Here is a 14,780-nt window from a genome sequence, read left to right as displayed (position 1 = left end):
CACACACATACCACACACACACACACACACACACACACACTCTTACAGAGTATAGCCTACAAGAACATACTTCTGCTCTGGAGATGAGTGGATTTGCTACAACACATTCATGATAAAGAACTCTGGAAATAAAACAGAATGGAAAGAGGAACAAAATGGCAAAAAAGACTAATAGCAGATAGTACCTGCAGTATGCAAATCATCCTCACAGGAAACTAAACCTAGCAAGATAGAGTAGTAAGAAAAAAGAAAAGCATACCAGACAGCCAAAAAGTACAGACAAGGGCAAACAAATGTGCTTGTTTTCAGTTTCTTTCAGTTTTTATATCTCAACATGAGTCATATTCATGGCCAGAGGCTGTATGTTATCATCCAAACATCCACTTGGACTCAACAATGAACTGTTAAGATTTTGGACGTCAAAAGTCACTGTGACCATATCTGTCTCATTCCCGTGAACACAATATCTCAAGAAGACCTTGAAGGAATTTTCTCAAATTTGGCATAAACGTCCTCTTGGATTAAGGAATGAACTGATCAGAATTTGGTGGTCGCAGGTCAAAGGCCCAGCTCACTGTGATGTCACAAAACATGATTTTGCCCAGAACTCAAAAATTCAAATGCTAATTTTGACATTTAGCACAGGATAAAAATAGGATAAATTGATGAAGTGATAACATTTTACATAAAAAATTTATTCAATATTATTTTGCCATTATTTTATTTTTGTCATAACTCAGAAACAGACAGGGAGACATTTTGCGACCTCCTGAACGGTTTTGAGATATTGAGCTCCAAAGTCTTTCATTACAAATAGCATTAAGGATATGACCCTTTTTGTATTCAAAATAAAAAGGTCCAAAATGCATATAGCTTAAGAAAACAACACATATAATGTGAATAAGTTGTTACAGAGTAAGAATATATGAATAACTCAATTTTGACAAAAATGTCATATGGAACCTTATAATTCTATGGTGATGATTTGGTTGGTTCTAAATTGGTGAAGCTAATCTTGGGAGCCCAACTTGAAACTGTGCTGATTGAATAGATCCTCTGTGCTGCCAGCGGGAAGATTTGTATGAAGCGTCCATTTTCACAGACATTGAATGTAAACTGTAAGTGCAGCTTGATTTGCACTTGATTTGCAGAAGCATATACCACTGTAAGGTGGTAATGCTAGTTAAACAAACATTAATGGTTTCATAATTAAGACAAATTAGTTCTCTGCAGTGGCAAACCAACAATGTCAACTACTCCGCTATAATTACATCATCAGATAAACAATGCCCATCGCAGCTCTTAAAGGTAACAACATGAAATGAGCAAAAATACAAAAATTGCAAAAATGAAATCAGCTCCAAAATGCAAGTTTGTTTTCTCTCATGCTCTTTCGGTTAAGATGCTAATTGAGTGGGATGTTGCACACAGTGTTTCTGCATCTTAATAAAGATTCACAATAATGTCTTCATTGTCCTAAGCCAGGACAAAAATTCAGTTAAACCAACAACATTAGCTGACAACACACAGTATGTGATTCAACCAAAAACCTCTGATAAAAGGATTTCTATATCTTGTCTTTCAATACTCTCCTTCAGTGGAGAGCCATGCAACACAGTTGCACTATTTATTCCACTATTTTTACTGTTGTGCTTTCTCTCAATAAGCTGGACATTTCTCTCCAAGAGAGTTGGGACAGTTCCAGTGTCTTATTAATTTGTTCTCATTTGGCTGTCTCACAGTTAGCGCACTACAGAGACAGGCTGCTAATGAAAGTAAAAGCAGGATGTGGAGATAATTACAGTTACAGGCAGATCAGCTGCTGTTCTGAATCCATTACCATGTCATTTGGCTGTGATGGCGACTTCTTTCAAATTTTCCTCATGACAAATAATGAAGTTATCAATATGGCAGCCATATGTTGTCCACAGGATACTGTAGGTGTTCCTACTTTAATTACACGAAACGACTGAATCAATGGTATTGGCCCAATGTAAGCAAATAGTAATTGTCAGCTGAATGTAATAAAACTAAATATAGTATGCTACTTTTTTGATTCTAAGAGAAATAATGTGTGAATTCTTTAACCCACTTTTTTTAAACACAAGATTAATGTTTGTACCAATGTTTCTGTAATGTTTTGTGTAATGTATTATCTCTATTACTTAGCAACACATGCAGTTTCCTGAAAAATGAACTTCAACCTCATCTGTAAAGAAGAGCCTGGCAAAAAAATTAGCTGATATAAGCTTATTGTAGATACCATATCGATATCAACGTATATGTCAGAGGCTTCATGACAAGAAACTGCACCATAAAAATGTCAAATATATATACGTACAATGCCAGCATTTATGGGGACAGGGTTCAAAGTAAACTCTTGTGTAAATGTTTTTGTTGTTGTAATTTTAAGGAGTTATCAGTTTATTTTGTCTCAATTATAATGTCTGGACATAATAACAACATAGAGAAACTTATCTTTTTGCTCTGTGTTTTTGTGCATACTTAAGATAAAAGATGAATCTTGTGTATTTAACCTGCAGCAATTCCTTCAGGCTCTTTAAAAAAACAACACTGCAAGCCAAGACAGCAGCTGACCTCACAGTTAAACAGCATCTATTTCTTTTCATTTGACTATATGCTCCATTCTCAAACCACCCTTGAGGCATCGCAGCCTATTGATCTCACACAGGAGGTTTATCTACAGCTCTGAGTGTAATGTCTTGTACCTCTGCTTTTTCTCCACAGCCAATGAGAAGAAAAGTTTGGAAACGTCGGTGCAGGGAAGTTGGCTCAAGAACAGGACTACAATATTCCTCCTGGTGTTTGGTGAGAATCATAATGTATTCAGTATTCTAACACCCACAGTAGGAGTTCAAGGGACTTAGCCTTCACCGTGGCTTTTTTCGAATACGGGGTATGAGGGTATCCTTCACAAAAATGCTTAGTGGTTGCCTGGCAACACCAGATATGTCAGTGGGAGACAGTTTGCATGGTAGGGCTCACTTACAACTTTGCACTCATTCTGAGAGGAGAGTGAAGCACCCATGAATTAAGAGGAGAGTGAAAGAGATAAATACAACTCACAGCGTATTAGAGCAATACATTAACTGTAAATTATACAGCCTGCAAATACCAAATATATCCAGCAGCAGGACACACATGTTCAAATCAGTCATCTTGACAGATTATCCTGTTCCTCCTGATAATTAAACCACATGCTGCTGCAGTGTTCACTGAGCCGTCTGGCACATTAATGAGCCATAAGAACTTGCTAAATGCACCATAAAGGGTGACACAGACGTTTATGATCAAAGACACCTTAATGTTCATCATACCTTTATTTATTCTTACAGCTGCATTTAACTTTGGACATCCACATTTGCATGCATCTCCATCCTTGTATTAGGATTTGTTGGAGGAACTAAGCATTACATATTTTTCCCAAACATCAAACAGCATCTCCTTTGGAATTAAACTTTGGGATTTGATTGCTGGTACATGAAAGGACAACCCACCAGTGTGTGTGTGTTTCTTTTTTGCTCCCACTCTAAGTTACTCTTCCAGGCCTCGTCTTAAGGATTTTGAAAGTACAAGCCTGTCACAGCTCCAGCTCAGATAAAAACAAGTGTGATGACCTCGGCTGTCAGCCGAGCAGCCCTCCTCTCCCCCCCGAGAAGGGAAAAATAGACACAGTGGAGGCTCGCAGACAGCAGCAATGGACACTGGGATTACACACAGCACTAACAAAACACTGTTGATGTACTGCAGCTGTTTGCAAAGGCGACACTGATTCTTTTTAAGGTGTTTCTGCTATATTAGACAGTACAATGAGGAGAAGGAAGTAAGAGGAGGGGAAGTGGAAGGGATGACATGCAAGTGTTTGTGTGGGCCTGTATCAATACAGCAATGTGTGTGACTGCCCAAAAAAACTGAAGTGTGTCTGTGTCTACGCTATAAAATGTGCCTTCAGGCACTGTGTAATGTGAGACTTTTACTCCAGGCAGTAAATAAATCGAAACACACACACACATACAGCCAAACACACACAGGTGTTTTCTGACCACTACTTTTTCATGGTCCTAAGAACCCCACTTTTTATTGTGTCCGGACTGCAAAAACTCGGAACAATCATAGTTCTTAGAACACTGTTTGATGGGCTTTTTAAAACCCCTATGTCAGAGTTGGTGCTCTTCCAGCACAAGAAGGAAACATAAGTGACGCAGGTGTATCATGATTTGTCGTACACATGAGCCAATGCAGCACCAGCAACTGACTTTTTTAAAAACCCATTAGACATGTAAATAAGCCAAAACACAAACAGCTTGTGCAGAGAAAAATTAAAGAAGACACTAAATATGGATCAATAGTGAAATCCAGGCTTTGCCGAGCATAAATGTGATGGTGGAAATATGTCAACATTATGACTCGTCAAAGCAACAGTGACGTCAGCTTATGTCACTTCCTGTTGGCAGTGCGAAAGCAAACAAAAAAAGCCCTTGAATGTGTTTAGTTCTTGAGGAGCTTCTCAGTGGGCAGTTCCTCTTAGGAACAGGAACTTTTTGGTCCAAAAATGTATGTAGTCTCACTGTATATGCAGACTGCCAATCATAGACAACCACTGGCCTGTACGATCACCCATAAATGAGAGAATACACAACCACACATCTATAGTGGTGATCAGAAGCAAATGTGATAGTTTGTGGTGACATTCAATTGTCTTATGACACCATTTCTACTAATTGAGAGAGAAGTGAAAAAAGAAAAATCAGAGTCTTTTATCCCTAATTTCCCTGTCTATACTGGCCTTTTAATTGCTCAACCATGACTTAAGCGACCACCATTGCAACACAGCAACAAGGGCTAATATTCAAGCAGAAGCGACTGTCAGACCACTTTTATTATTCCTGATGATATATTACCTTTTCAGTGGTTGTTTCTGTGGGATTTCTGCTGTAATTAGCTACCTTACTCGCCCCTATTGTGCAAATCTGACTTGACTTCATTGTTTGTGCCCAGCACAGGAAGAGATGCGAGCAGGGTTGGAGGTAAAAGCTTCTGCAGAGACTAGTCCAGGAGGAGTAATATTCTGCCAGTGCTGTCGCAATTGCCACCGGTCTAATCAAGGTAGCTCGGTAAGTTAATGCCCCTAAACTGTCCACCTTTGAATTACACTCAAGACTCAATTTGCACCTCCAGTGTGTCGAGGCAGAATCCTCTTGTGACCAATTTTGTGGACTCGTGTCCACAAAATGTGACATGGATCAATCAATCAGTGCAATGTTATGTGTCATTTGAAGAGCCGTTTTGGCAGGAGTGTAGATTCATAATTTTAAAATGTAACAATGAGATGCAGAGCCTCTCATTCTACCCATCTGCACTTTAACTTGTTCAGCCATGGTGGCAGTTTGCAGTGACAGTTTTCGGCTTTGGTGTGTGAAGAAAATGAAAAATGGATGTGTGACAGGCTCCACTTTTAGTTTGGACACTAGCACAGCTCCTCCTAGCATGACAGTGACAAAAATGTCAGAATTTACTTCTGTCACATTGGTAATGGCAAAATTTTAAAAGTCTGCTGGAGACCCAGAGGACAGAGTCATCCACAATGCTTTTTCAACATCATAGCTAATCTGCTCTATCTCTTGTTCTCTGTGCCGCACTCTGCCCATTGAGGCAGAAACCACTTAGCAACAAAAATGCACCATGATAGCCAATCTAACAGCCGAATCTACAGTGGATGCAGCATAGGCAAGGCATCACTGACTCATCACACAGTGTTTCACCAGAAGTAATGGACAGCTGGCAGCTAGAGTCCATGTCACGCAGACAGGCCCAGCCAGCCCGGCCTCCCCCCAAGGTCAAAGCCAGTCTCTCGCAGAGCACTGGCACCAGAGCAGCAGATGGTGGTGAGATGATGGCCTATCATTACTCACCCAGCAGAGAAGATGGCTGTCCTCAGTCAGAAAAGGCTTGTGGGAATGGAGATATTTGCTGTTTTTTTTCATAGAAATATTCCTATGATCAAATATTTTTTTCTGCAGAAGTGTTTCCCTGAAATTAGTGTGAGGGTGCACATCTGGTGAAGCCATCCAAAAGTCAAGGCCTTTTGCAATACAGAGTATGACGTGTTAATTGAGTCTGTAGTAGTTAGCAAGTTGACGTTAATTACTGTAGGGCTGCAACTAACTATTATTTTTATTATTGATTTATCTACCAGTGAATTCCTCTATATAAAATCATTTGGTCTCAAAAATCAGGCAACAGTGGAAATTGTCCATCACTGAGTCCTAATTGACATCTTCAGATGTCTTGTTTTGTGAAACCAAAGTCCAAACCCAAAAGAAGAAATTTTTCTTGAATGTGAAGTTTTGTTTTTGTTTTTTTTTTACTGCTTAGAAAATGTTGCCAAATAATTTTCTGTTGATCGACTGACGAGGGGAACCAATAATCTTAACTCAAAGAAGACTTACACATTTGACCGTGAGAGATGGATAACAGATAAACTTCCGCTTTTCATTTTTAGATATTCATACAATTTTATTTAAGTATGGAAAGTTCTTAGTTTTGTAATTACATTACAAAAACCACTGTTATTGTAATCTGTTGCCATTGTTAAAAAAAAAGGTCATTTGATTACAGTTACTATGAAAATGTTGGTGTTACAAAGGATCTACATCCTAATATATTTTTTGTTACAAAGTGTGATTTTGCCTGACAATATTGAATCGATACATGGACGCCAAGTATCAGTTTTTGTATCATATGAATTATTATTATTGCAAATAAATATTTTGCTTTTGGTAGCCTACTAATATAATAATATAAGTATTTTTTTCAGTCCTCTAGATACATTTTTCTGCCATAAAAATCATTGAAGCGATATGAAAGGACGGAAAATTGTATCTTATTAAATCTTATTAAAACAGATTTTGACAAAGTTTTGTCTTAATTTTAAGGCAAAAAAGTAGCAAGTTGTAATATATCACAATATATGTTATTGCAATATTCAGCGTGCTGCAAAACATTTAAAATTGCAATAACATTGTATTGTGACCTCATTATCATGAAAATATTGTATCGGGGGACAACTGGTGATTCCCAGCTCTAATGTTTACCACAACAAAACATTTTCAAAAAGTTTCAGTTTTTTTTCGTGACATAATAATATGTAAATGTAATATGTGGTTTTTAGAAACGTTCAATAGCCAAAACATTTCTGGCGATTGAATTGGTAAAACACAAACTATATCAGTTGTGAGTCTGATTTCATTCACCATCCCCACGCTGGTTGATATAAAATGCATGCTGAGATACTTATCAACCCTCAGAGCACAAGCCCAGTTTCTGTTGTCATCCATCTGCTGTTTCAAGACTTCATCCTCATGCTAATAAACTTGACTATCAGACCAACTTCATACAGGTTAAAGGCACAAAAAGTTTCCGTGTTGGAGAGTTTATTGCTATAGCAACCGGTGCTTTGAATATTTGGCTCTGTTAGGGCTAAAAACAGAATGGAGATGCACTTAATGCAACACTATTACAGAAGCAGAGGCTTAGTCACCACCTGCCTCCATAGCGCACACACATACAGTGAGACAAACACAGTGACCTGTATCTCAGCAGGATATTGGAGTTCCCTTCCTCGCTGTGGGACGTCTGTGCGAATGAAGGGCTGAGAGAGAGCGAGACGAATACAGAAGAGGAGGTGTGTGAAGGGTTAGTGAGTTTGTTGCTAATGGATATTTGGCATCCTCAAAGCACTAATGTTATGTGCAGAGACGAGGCATAACAAGTTTAGGCAATAACACCCTGGGGTGCATTCACGAAAATGATATGAGTAAATCCCATTTTTCTTACAGAGTAGACAGTAAATGTGTAAGGAGTTATTAAGTGTTTGAAGCTCTTAGACGTTGTGTGTTTAAGGTAGACACTTACAGAAAATAACATTTTTTAAAAGTTAAGATTTTTATTTTCTATGGACATACTGGCTCCGAAAGTGAAAAGCCCCGGGCTCTTTTGCTCTGATTGACTCCATCGGTCCTGGGGGTCTCAGTGACAGAGAGAAGACCTGGCTGAGTGTTTTCTCTACTGTCTCCCTGTATCTAGGCAACAGCAAACCACCACGATTATTACATCATCTGGCAGAGTGGGCCTCCCATGTATTAATCTCAAAGCAACACTTAGCTGAGCTTAGTGAGCGCTGAGCGAGAGCAAAGGGTGCTTCACATGTAAAGAGGGGAGGATGGAGAACAGGGCAGAGGGTTGTGGCATGGGGAGGGTTCATGTGTGTGTGAGAATAATTGTGTTTGCGTGTGTGTTGGGGCCATCTGAGGCATTTCACACAGTAGCACAAGGGAAATTGTATTTTATTCATCACATGCAGGTTGCAGGTTTCTACTTTAATGGTTCGTGACCTCTATCGGGGACCTGTAGTAACTGCAACAATACTGGCCAAAGTGGGTAGAAAGGGTTTTCATTCCAAAACACAGTATGAGCCGGGGAGTGAGATGTCAGCACAGAGTGTGTTATCGTTGAGTCAGTGGTGCAGATCAACATCCTGTCAACCCTCTATGGAAAAATAACAGCTATTTCTGTGCTATGTAGCTGTTAAACTCTTACTCACCACCCTAAAGCATAAGACCAGAGATATTATATTTTTTCCAACCAACAGTGTATTTTATTGTAATAAATAACAAATATTGCATGTGAAGCCCATATTCCAGTATAGCTTATTCTTTTGCACCGTAGACTTCATTGTTGCCCAAAAGTAATTAGAAACACATAAATGAGTCACACAGTTGTAGTGGGTGATATGTTCCTCTATAACCATGAACTTGGATATTGCAGTTTCTTTTGACTCAGTCTCACATACACTGACCTGCTGTCTCACAGTAGAAAGATGCAAATACTTTTGAAATTGGTGCTACATGGCCTGAGAAAAAAAGGGGAAAAGGGCTATGGCATTAGCTTGTGCTTAAGAGGTGGAAAACCTACCACAACTGCTGGTGTTTGACATTATGCAAGCTTGGCTGTTTTGACACGGGAAACAATATGGCAAGCAGGTGGTAACAATCTCAAATTACACTAATACACTACAATCTGAATGTTTCTGCAAACATTTGAAGTCAGAAACAGACAATTTATTAACAGAATTTTAGGTCAAATTTTATCAACAGCTAAGTTTTACTATTTGATCTCGGTATGTTTTTTAGCCTCTGTTTTTACAATAAAGGAAACAGTATGGCCCGTGCAGTGCTCTAAAATAATTTTCTGAAGACATTTAAGGCAAGAAATAGGTGTTACAGTAATGAAATCTTTGTTTATATTTGATCAGCACTGCCTAGTTTTACCATTGTCAGTGTTTGTAGGCATATGAAAAATTCGGAAGAACAATCTGAAGTCCAAGCAACAGCCCTGATGCCAGCGAAAATTTGAGCTGAGAGATAAGCAGGGACATTTGGGCGTCAGTAAGAAGGACCACCCACATTGTTGTGATACAAAGCTGGTTGAAAAGGAGCCAAGTATCCTTTTAAATACTCACAAGAAAACCAAATGTGTAAGAATCTACAGTTTAAAACAGTCTCCTCCAAAATGCTCTATTTGCCAAAAACTACGGCAACAAGTTGTTGAGGGGAATTACTTTTTTGAATGAAATTGTGAATTTGTGATCTGTTTTTAAATATGCATTTCTTTAGTGGGAACATATGGGTTTCCAGTGCCACAGACAGGGTAGGTAGTCAAAAAGTATTTATAGATGGAAAACTTATTGGTATTGCACTTTTCATGGGAGTTGTGACAATCAGATAATTATATAATAATACCAGACACGTTCGAAATTGTCAAGTCATCCACTTTGTCAAGTATGACTTTTATGGGAATCTTATATACCCTTACTATTTAAGGTAATAATTAAACAGTAATCGGGAGTGGGGTGCCCAGTAGTTCCACTGGTAGAGCGGGTGCCCCAAGTACAAAGGCTGTGTCCTTGCTGCAGCAGTCGCAGTTTCAATTCCAACCCACGGCCATTTGCTGCATGTTATCCCCCCCCCCCTCACCTTTTCACACCACATCTGTCCTATCAAATAAAGGCATTTTTGAAAAAAAAAAAAAAGATAAAACAGTAATTAGGCGAGGGCATTTTTTATTTTTGCTATTTCTATACGGTATTAAGGGCACAGGCTACCATATTTTACCATCTGAGATTTGTTATATTCATATTTGAATTTAACCTAGAATTTAGGTTATTTGGAAATACCGGTCTGTTTTACCCCAACATTCATAAACAATACTAATGTGGAACAAAAAGTTGAACGGCATGCAATTATATGAAAAACATCCTCCAAAAAGAAGCAACATTAAGTGTTGAGAGGACCCGTTCTGTAGCAAAACAGTGTGCAGACAAACTGGATGCCATACTCTCTCCTCCTCCTACTTGCAGCCTCTAAGCACACTGTATGAATAATACATTTAATGCATCAAACAGGCTAATAACTAATACAGTTTGTCATGCCACCAAATGACTATTAGCTCTGTTTACTCGCTTCTTAATCAGTTTCCAAAAACAAGTGTCTTATCGTGTGCACAAGATGTCTTCTTCAGCCACCCTTGGCCTCTTGATGTAGCCAGATGTCTCAATTCTGTGGCCCATCAGTGTGTCTCTGTGTGCACATATATGTGCGAGTATTGTTTAAGCCCACATGGAGCTCTGCAGTTATATTTGTGCACTACTTAAACCAGCGATACTGAAAACAGTTGGATATAACAGTCCTATGCTGAATAAAATGACCCTATATCTGCAGGGTGTTGGTAGGATTATTGATAAATACCAATGACTTAGTGGTCACTTGGTCAGGGTGCTGACATTTGTAGATTTAAAAACTTTATTCCTTGCTTGTACTCTGTATATATATATATATATATATATATATATATATATATATATATATATATAGTATTTTCACTTTTTTTTTTTTTGATCCAGTAAAATAAATTGTAAAGTTTCATTTTCTCTGCTGCTGCCCTGTCTGGTACAATAGTACGCTCCGTTCGAGAGTGTGGTGCAATAAATAATATATGTTTCAATAACACTAGAAATCTGTGGTGGCAGATGTTCTAATTGTGGCGGCCCGCCACTAATAAATGTGAGGGAAACCCTGAGGTCCTGTTCATTTTCGGTAAAGCTGTTTCAACCATGAAACTCTCAGCTGTCTGAACAAACAGCAGTGTTGGCCTACAGGGCAAGAGCCAAGGTAGCTTTCTTAGTTGAAAAGTTTTCTGTCTTATCAATCTCCCTAAACTTTGTGTTTGTAAAGGCCATGCGTTCATAGTAACTTAAAACTCCATCACCCCTGATACTTCTTCATCTGTAATATTAGGCAAGGAAAACATTGGCACACTTGAAAATACATTTAAATATCACCATTTTTTTATCCAATTAATTGCTGGTGAGGTGATTGGGATGGGTGCTTAGTATGCAAAGCTCAGGACTTTGACAACAGACACCAGAGTTCACATTCAGAGTCCCACATGTGGTTAGTTTCAAGCAACAAAAGCTTTGTTTGAAACTTGTGAAAATATTGTGGTTTTGCTTAAATGTTTAAGTATAGCATGTACCATGCCTAAATCATTAAATCAAAATCACCATCATTTTTCTAACCTTAACCAAGTGATGTGAACACCTAAACATCACCATAAAAATCTTCAGTCATACTTTAGTTGCTACACAGACTATATTCTGCAGCCAGGTGACAGCAGACTGTTACGTGTTTCGTTTTCAGCCTGCGGCTTTTTTAAAACACTGTATGAGTAAGTCTACCTACATATTCCCAGGTAGGAACCTGTGACTAAAAAAGAAGGTGCTTTGTCATTTAGGACATTTTTACTGGTAAATCACAGATTTTTTGTTTGCCTGTAAAATCAGTATTAATTATTGATGACTTGAGTTTATGCTGTAAACTCATATTTTTTATAGGCCAAAACACTGCTCTCCTTGATAAAAACATTGAGATTTTGGACACAATTTCTCTGTTTACATCTAATAAGGAGCTTTACGCGACTTGACTGCTTTTATTTTCGATCACTTTGTTCCTTGATTGTAAACATTTTTATGTCCTGCTGAGGTGTTTCCATCCGCTGTGTTTTGATGCGCATGGGCAGCCGTGTGGCTCTCTTACCCGAGCGTTATTTGTCAAAGCAGTGGAACGTTCAACAGAAACAGTGTCTTCTTAAGACTCCAAGAGCACACTGCAGTGGCAGAATATTTTAATAAAGATGCTGCTGAGGGAGATTACACAAGCACAAACTGTGTATTTCACACAGCAATATTTCTTATTATGCCCATCTGCAGTCACAATAGCAAGCCTTTGTCCTGGTTTCAGAGCGCCTTGGGTGGTAGCGTTGCTGTTGTGAAGGGTTTTGTTGAGGGATAATGGCCTGAATGAATAGCGCGTCCAGAGTCAAATAAGATAGAACTAAAATCAAATCAGAACCCTCCAGGGCATTAAGTGATTCTTCTAAATTATAATTTTTTTGCAAGTACAAGATACAAACTATTTGGTAATTTGATTTCCAGTAAAAGCACACAAGGTAATTCCACATGGCTGGCTGCTTTTTTCATGCAAAAAATAAAAAATAAAAGCACCTCATATGACAGATTCAGATAAGATTTTATTTGGATCACCTGCTCAAGCTTTTTCATTTCCCCTTACCATAGAAACAGCTTGAAATGTAGACCAAAATAACTGATAGAAAGTAAGAGTATCTGACATCAGTACAGTATGTCTGCACACAACCTTAGTTGTGTTTCTAGGAGAGCAACTCATTACTGGAAAGCACTCAGAGAGCCCCTCCAGATGCCATGGTGATTGGCTGATGAGGAACAGAAAACTTTACAATACCCAGATTTTTTCAACGAATAAAGGGACTTTGTTAGAAAGGTTTTGTTTGGGTGTCTGGTGGCTCAGTGGATAGAGCGGCGCCCCACATAAGGAGGCTGTGTCCTCGCCGCAGCAGCCACGGGTTCGATTCCAGTCTCGACCCTTTACTGCATGTTGCCCCCTCTCTCTCTCCCCCTTTCACACTTAAACTGTCCTGTCCATTAAAGGCAATAAAAGCCCCAAAAAATCTAAAAAAAAGGAGGTTTTGTTGAGGATTTAAGTGAGTCAGACCCAAAACCCACTGAGTTATGGTCATTTGAATTTATAATGTAACTGTAGCGTCACCTATGGACAACATGTCATCACGTTAGGTTTTATTTGGAGTCTGTACATGCGCGATATTTGGTTGCAGTTGTGTATAAATGGGTTATGAAACCGTCTCAGGAAAGACCATTCCACCCTTTGCCAACCTGTTTGAAAATTTAGTTTCTTTTCAGGTTCATCTTATGTGCCATATTTGATGAAAATCAGATGGAATTTATTGGAGAAGTCATGAAAATATTTATTTTGAACACTTAAAGACAGAAAATGTCAATATCGCCTCGTGCCTCTCAGTTCAGAAGCTATGTTTTTAAACTTGAGTGCTTCTTAAATGCTAGAGATATACATATCCTACTTTTCCTCTCAGGATGTGGATTCTTACACCTCAAGTCAGTCAAAAAAAAAGTTGGCAGTTTTATTTTGGCGTCAGTGGGCAAAAATCACATAATAAACATTAAGCATATTTTAATTCAAAATAACTGAGGGAAAACTAGACTTGCACACATTCTCTTGGCTGTTTTCAGGCTTTAGAAAATCTTGCCTGTGCCTGGAGACTTTAGCCAATCACAGGTCATTTGACAGAGAGGCTGTTTCTATTGGCTGTACTATATGTGTGAGCACATCCCTTTAATGAAAGCCTGATTCAATGGGGAAGATTTCTGCAGATTAATATGCTACTCCAGAATTGGCAACAACCGTCGTCACTGAAAAGCAACCCAAAATAGGAAGACAGACTCGTCAAAAAGAGAGTCTGATAATAAACGAAACAAAGCACATGTCAATATGCGTAAAGTGTGTTAGAGATGGAGAAATACATATTGCTAATAGTTTAGCTTTTTTGCTAACTGGAGCTGAAAGCTCATAGTTGCACCTTCAAGTTAACATTTATGTAGATAACATTAGCTAGAACTTCGAATCACAGGAGAGCGATCAGCAGCAACCTGAATTCAGCCAGCGCAAATTCTGGGTGACCAGAAAGACCAAACTCCCTGCTGGATCAACAAACTTTCTGATGCTGCCGTTATACAGTTTGAACCGTCGCTGCTGCTAGCCACCAGCCAGATGTGAAAAGCAGTGCTTAGGTTTGTGCAAGTCGAATTTGAGCAACTACAGGTGTCTAAAGGTCTATCTCCAAGCTGCTGCCCGCTCTTCTCCCCCGCAAAGAGGCATGGAGCAAGGCAGAGGGACTGTGGGCTGGCGAAATAGCTTTTTGTCTTATTTGCGGTCTGATAAAGAGAGACAGTACCACAATGAAATACGGTCAAATAAATCAGTGTACGGGAAACACTGAGTTACCTTATGAGGTGCATGCACATGCCCATGGTTGTCTGTTGGGAAGGGCTTAGGACAGAGAGGGGAGTTCTTCAGGAGACGGCTGTTTTTTCAAATTCTGCATTTTCATTTTCATCTTTTGCCTTTTTCAGATGTCAGCCAACCTCAGCTTTAATAAAAGCCACATGGTGGCTTTGTCCATGATATAACTGAGTAGTTTTAGAAATATTCTGACCGAGACAGGCAAAAACATAGTAAGTATTATGAGGTAATAAAGCTGATGCTTTCAAGCTGGATGGCTGTATGTGACAC

General features: G+C 38.9%; 2 protein-coding genes across 7 annotated transcripts in view; one reads left to right on the top strand and one right to left on the bottom strand.

Annotated features, from left to right (window-relative positions):
* Positions 1 to 14,780, bottom strand: part of dlgap2b (discs, large (Drosophila) homolog-associated protein 2b) — a 130,436-nt gene that overhangs the window by 93,399 nt on the left and 22,257 nt on the right. The window lies entirely within an intron of this gene.
* The window catches only part of LOC148186881 (uncharacterized), a 94,685-nt gene that overhangs the window by 63,087 nt on the left and 16,818 nt on the right, over positions 1 to 14,780 (top strand). The window contains exons 3-4 of one of the 2 annotated variants that reach the window (XR_015779053.1): positions 2,749 to 2,829; positions 5,020 to 5,135. Coding sequence is in view for 1 of the 2 variants with exons in the window: in XM_088089055.1 (XP_087945181.1) it covers positions 2,749 to 2,829; positions 5,025 to 5,135 (192 nt within the window). In the remaining variant the exon portion in view is untranslated. The remainder of the gene's footprint in view (positions 1 to 2,748; positions 2,830 to 5,019; positions 5,136 to 14,780) is intronic. The other variant, XM_088089055.1, reaches the window with a different exon arrangement.

Source organism: Plectropomus leopardus, chromosome 16 (assembly GCF_026936395.1).
Source record: "Plectropomus leopardus strain MGB_pleo_1.0 chromosome 16, ASM2693639v1, whole genome shotgun sequence".
Taxonomy (NCBI): Eukaryota; Metazoa; Chordata; class Actinopteri; order Perciformes; family Serranidae; genus Plectropomus; species Plectropomus leopardus.
This window is presented reverse-complemented; position numbering and strand designations above follow the sequence as displayed.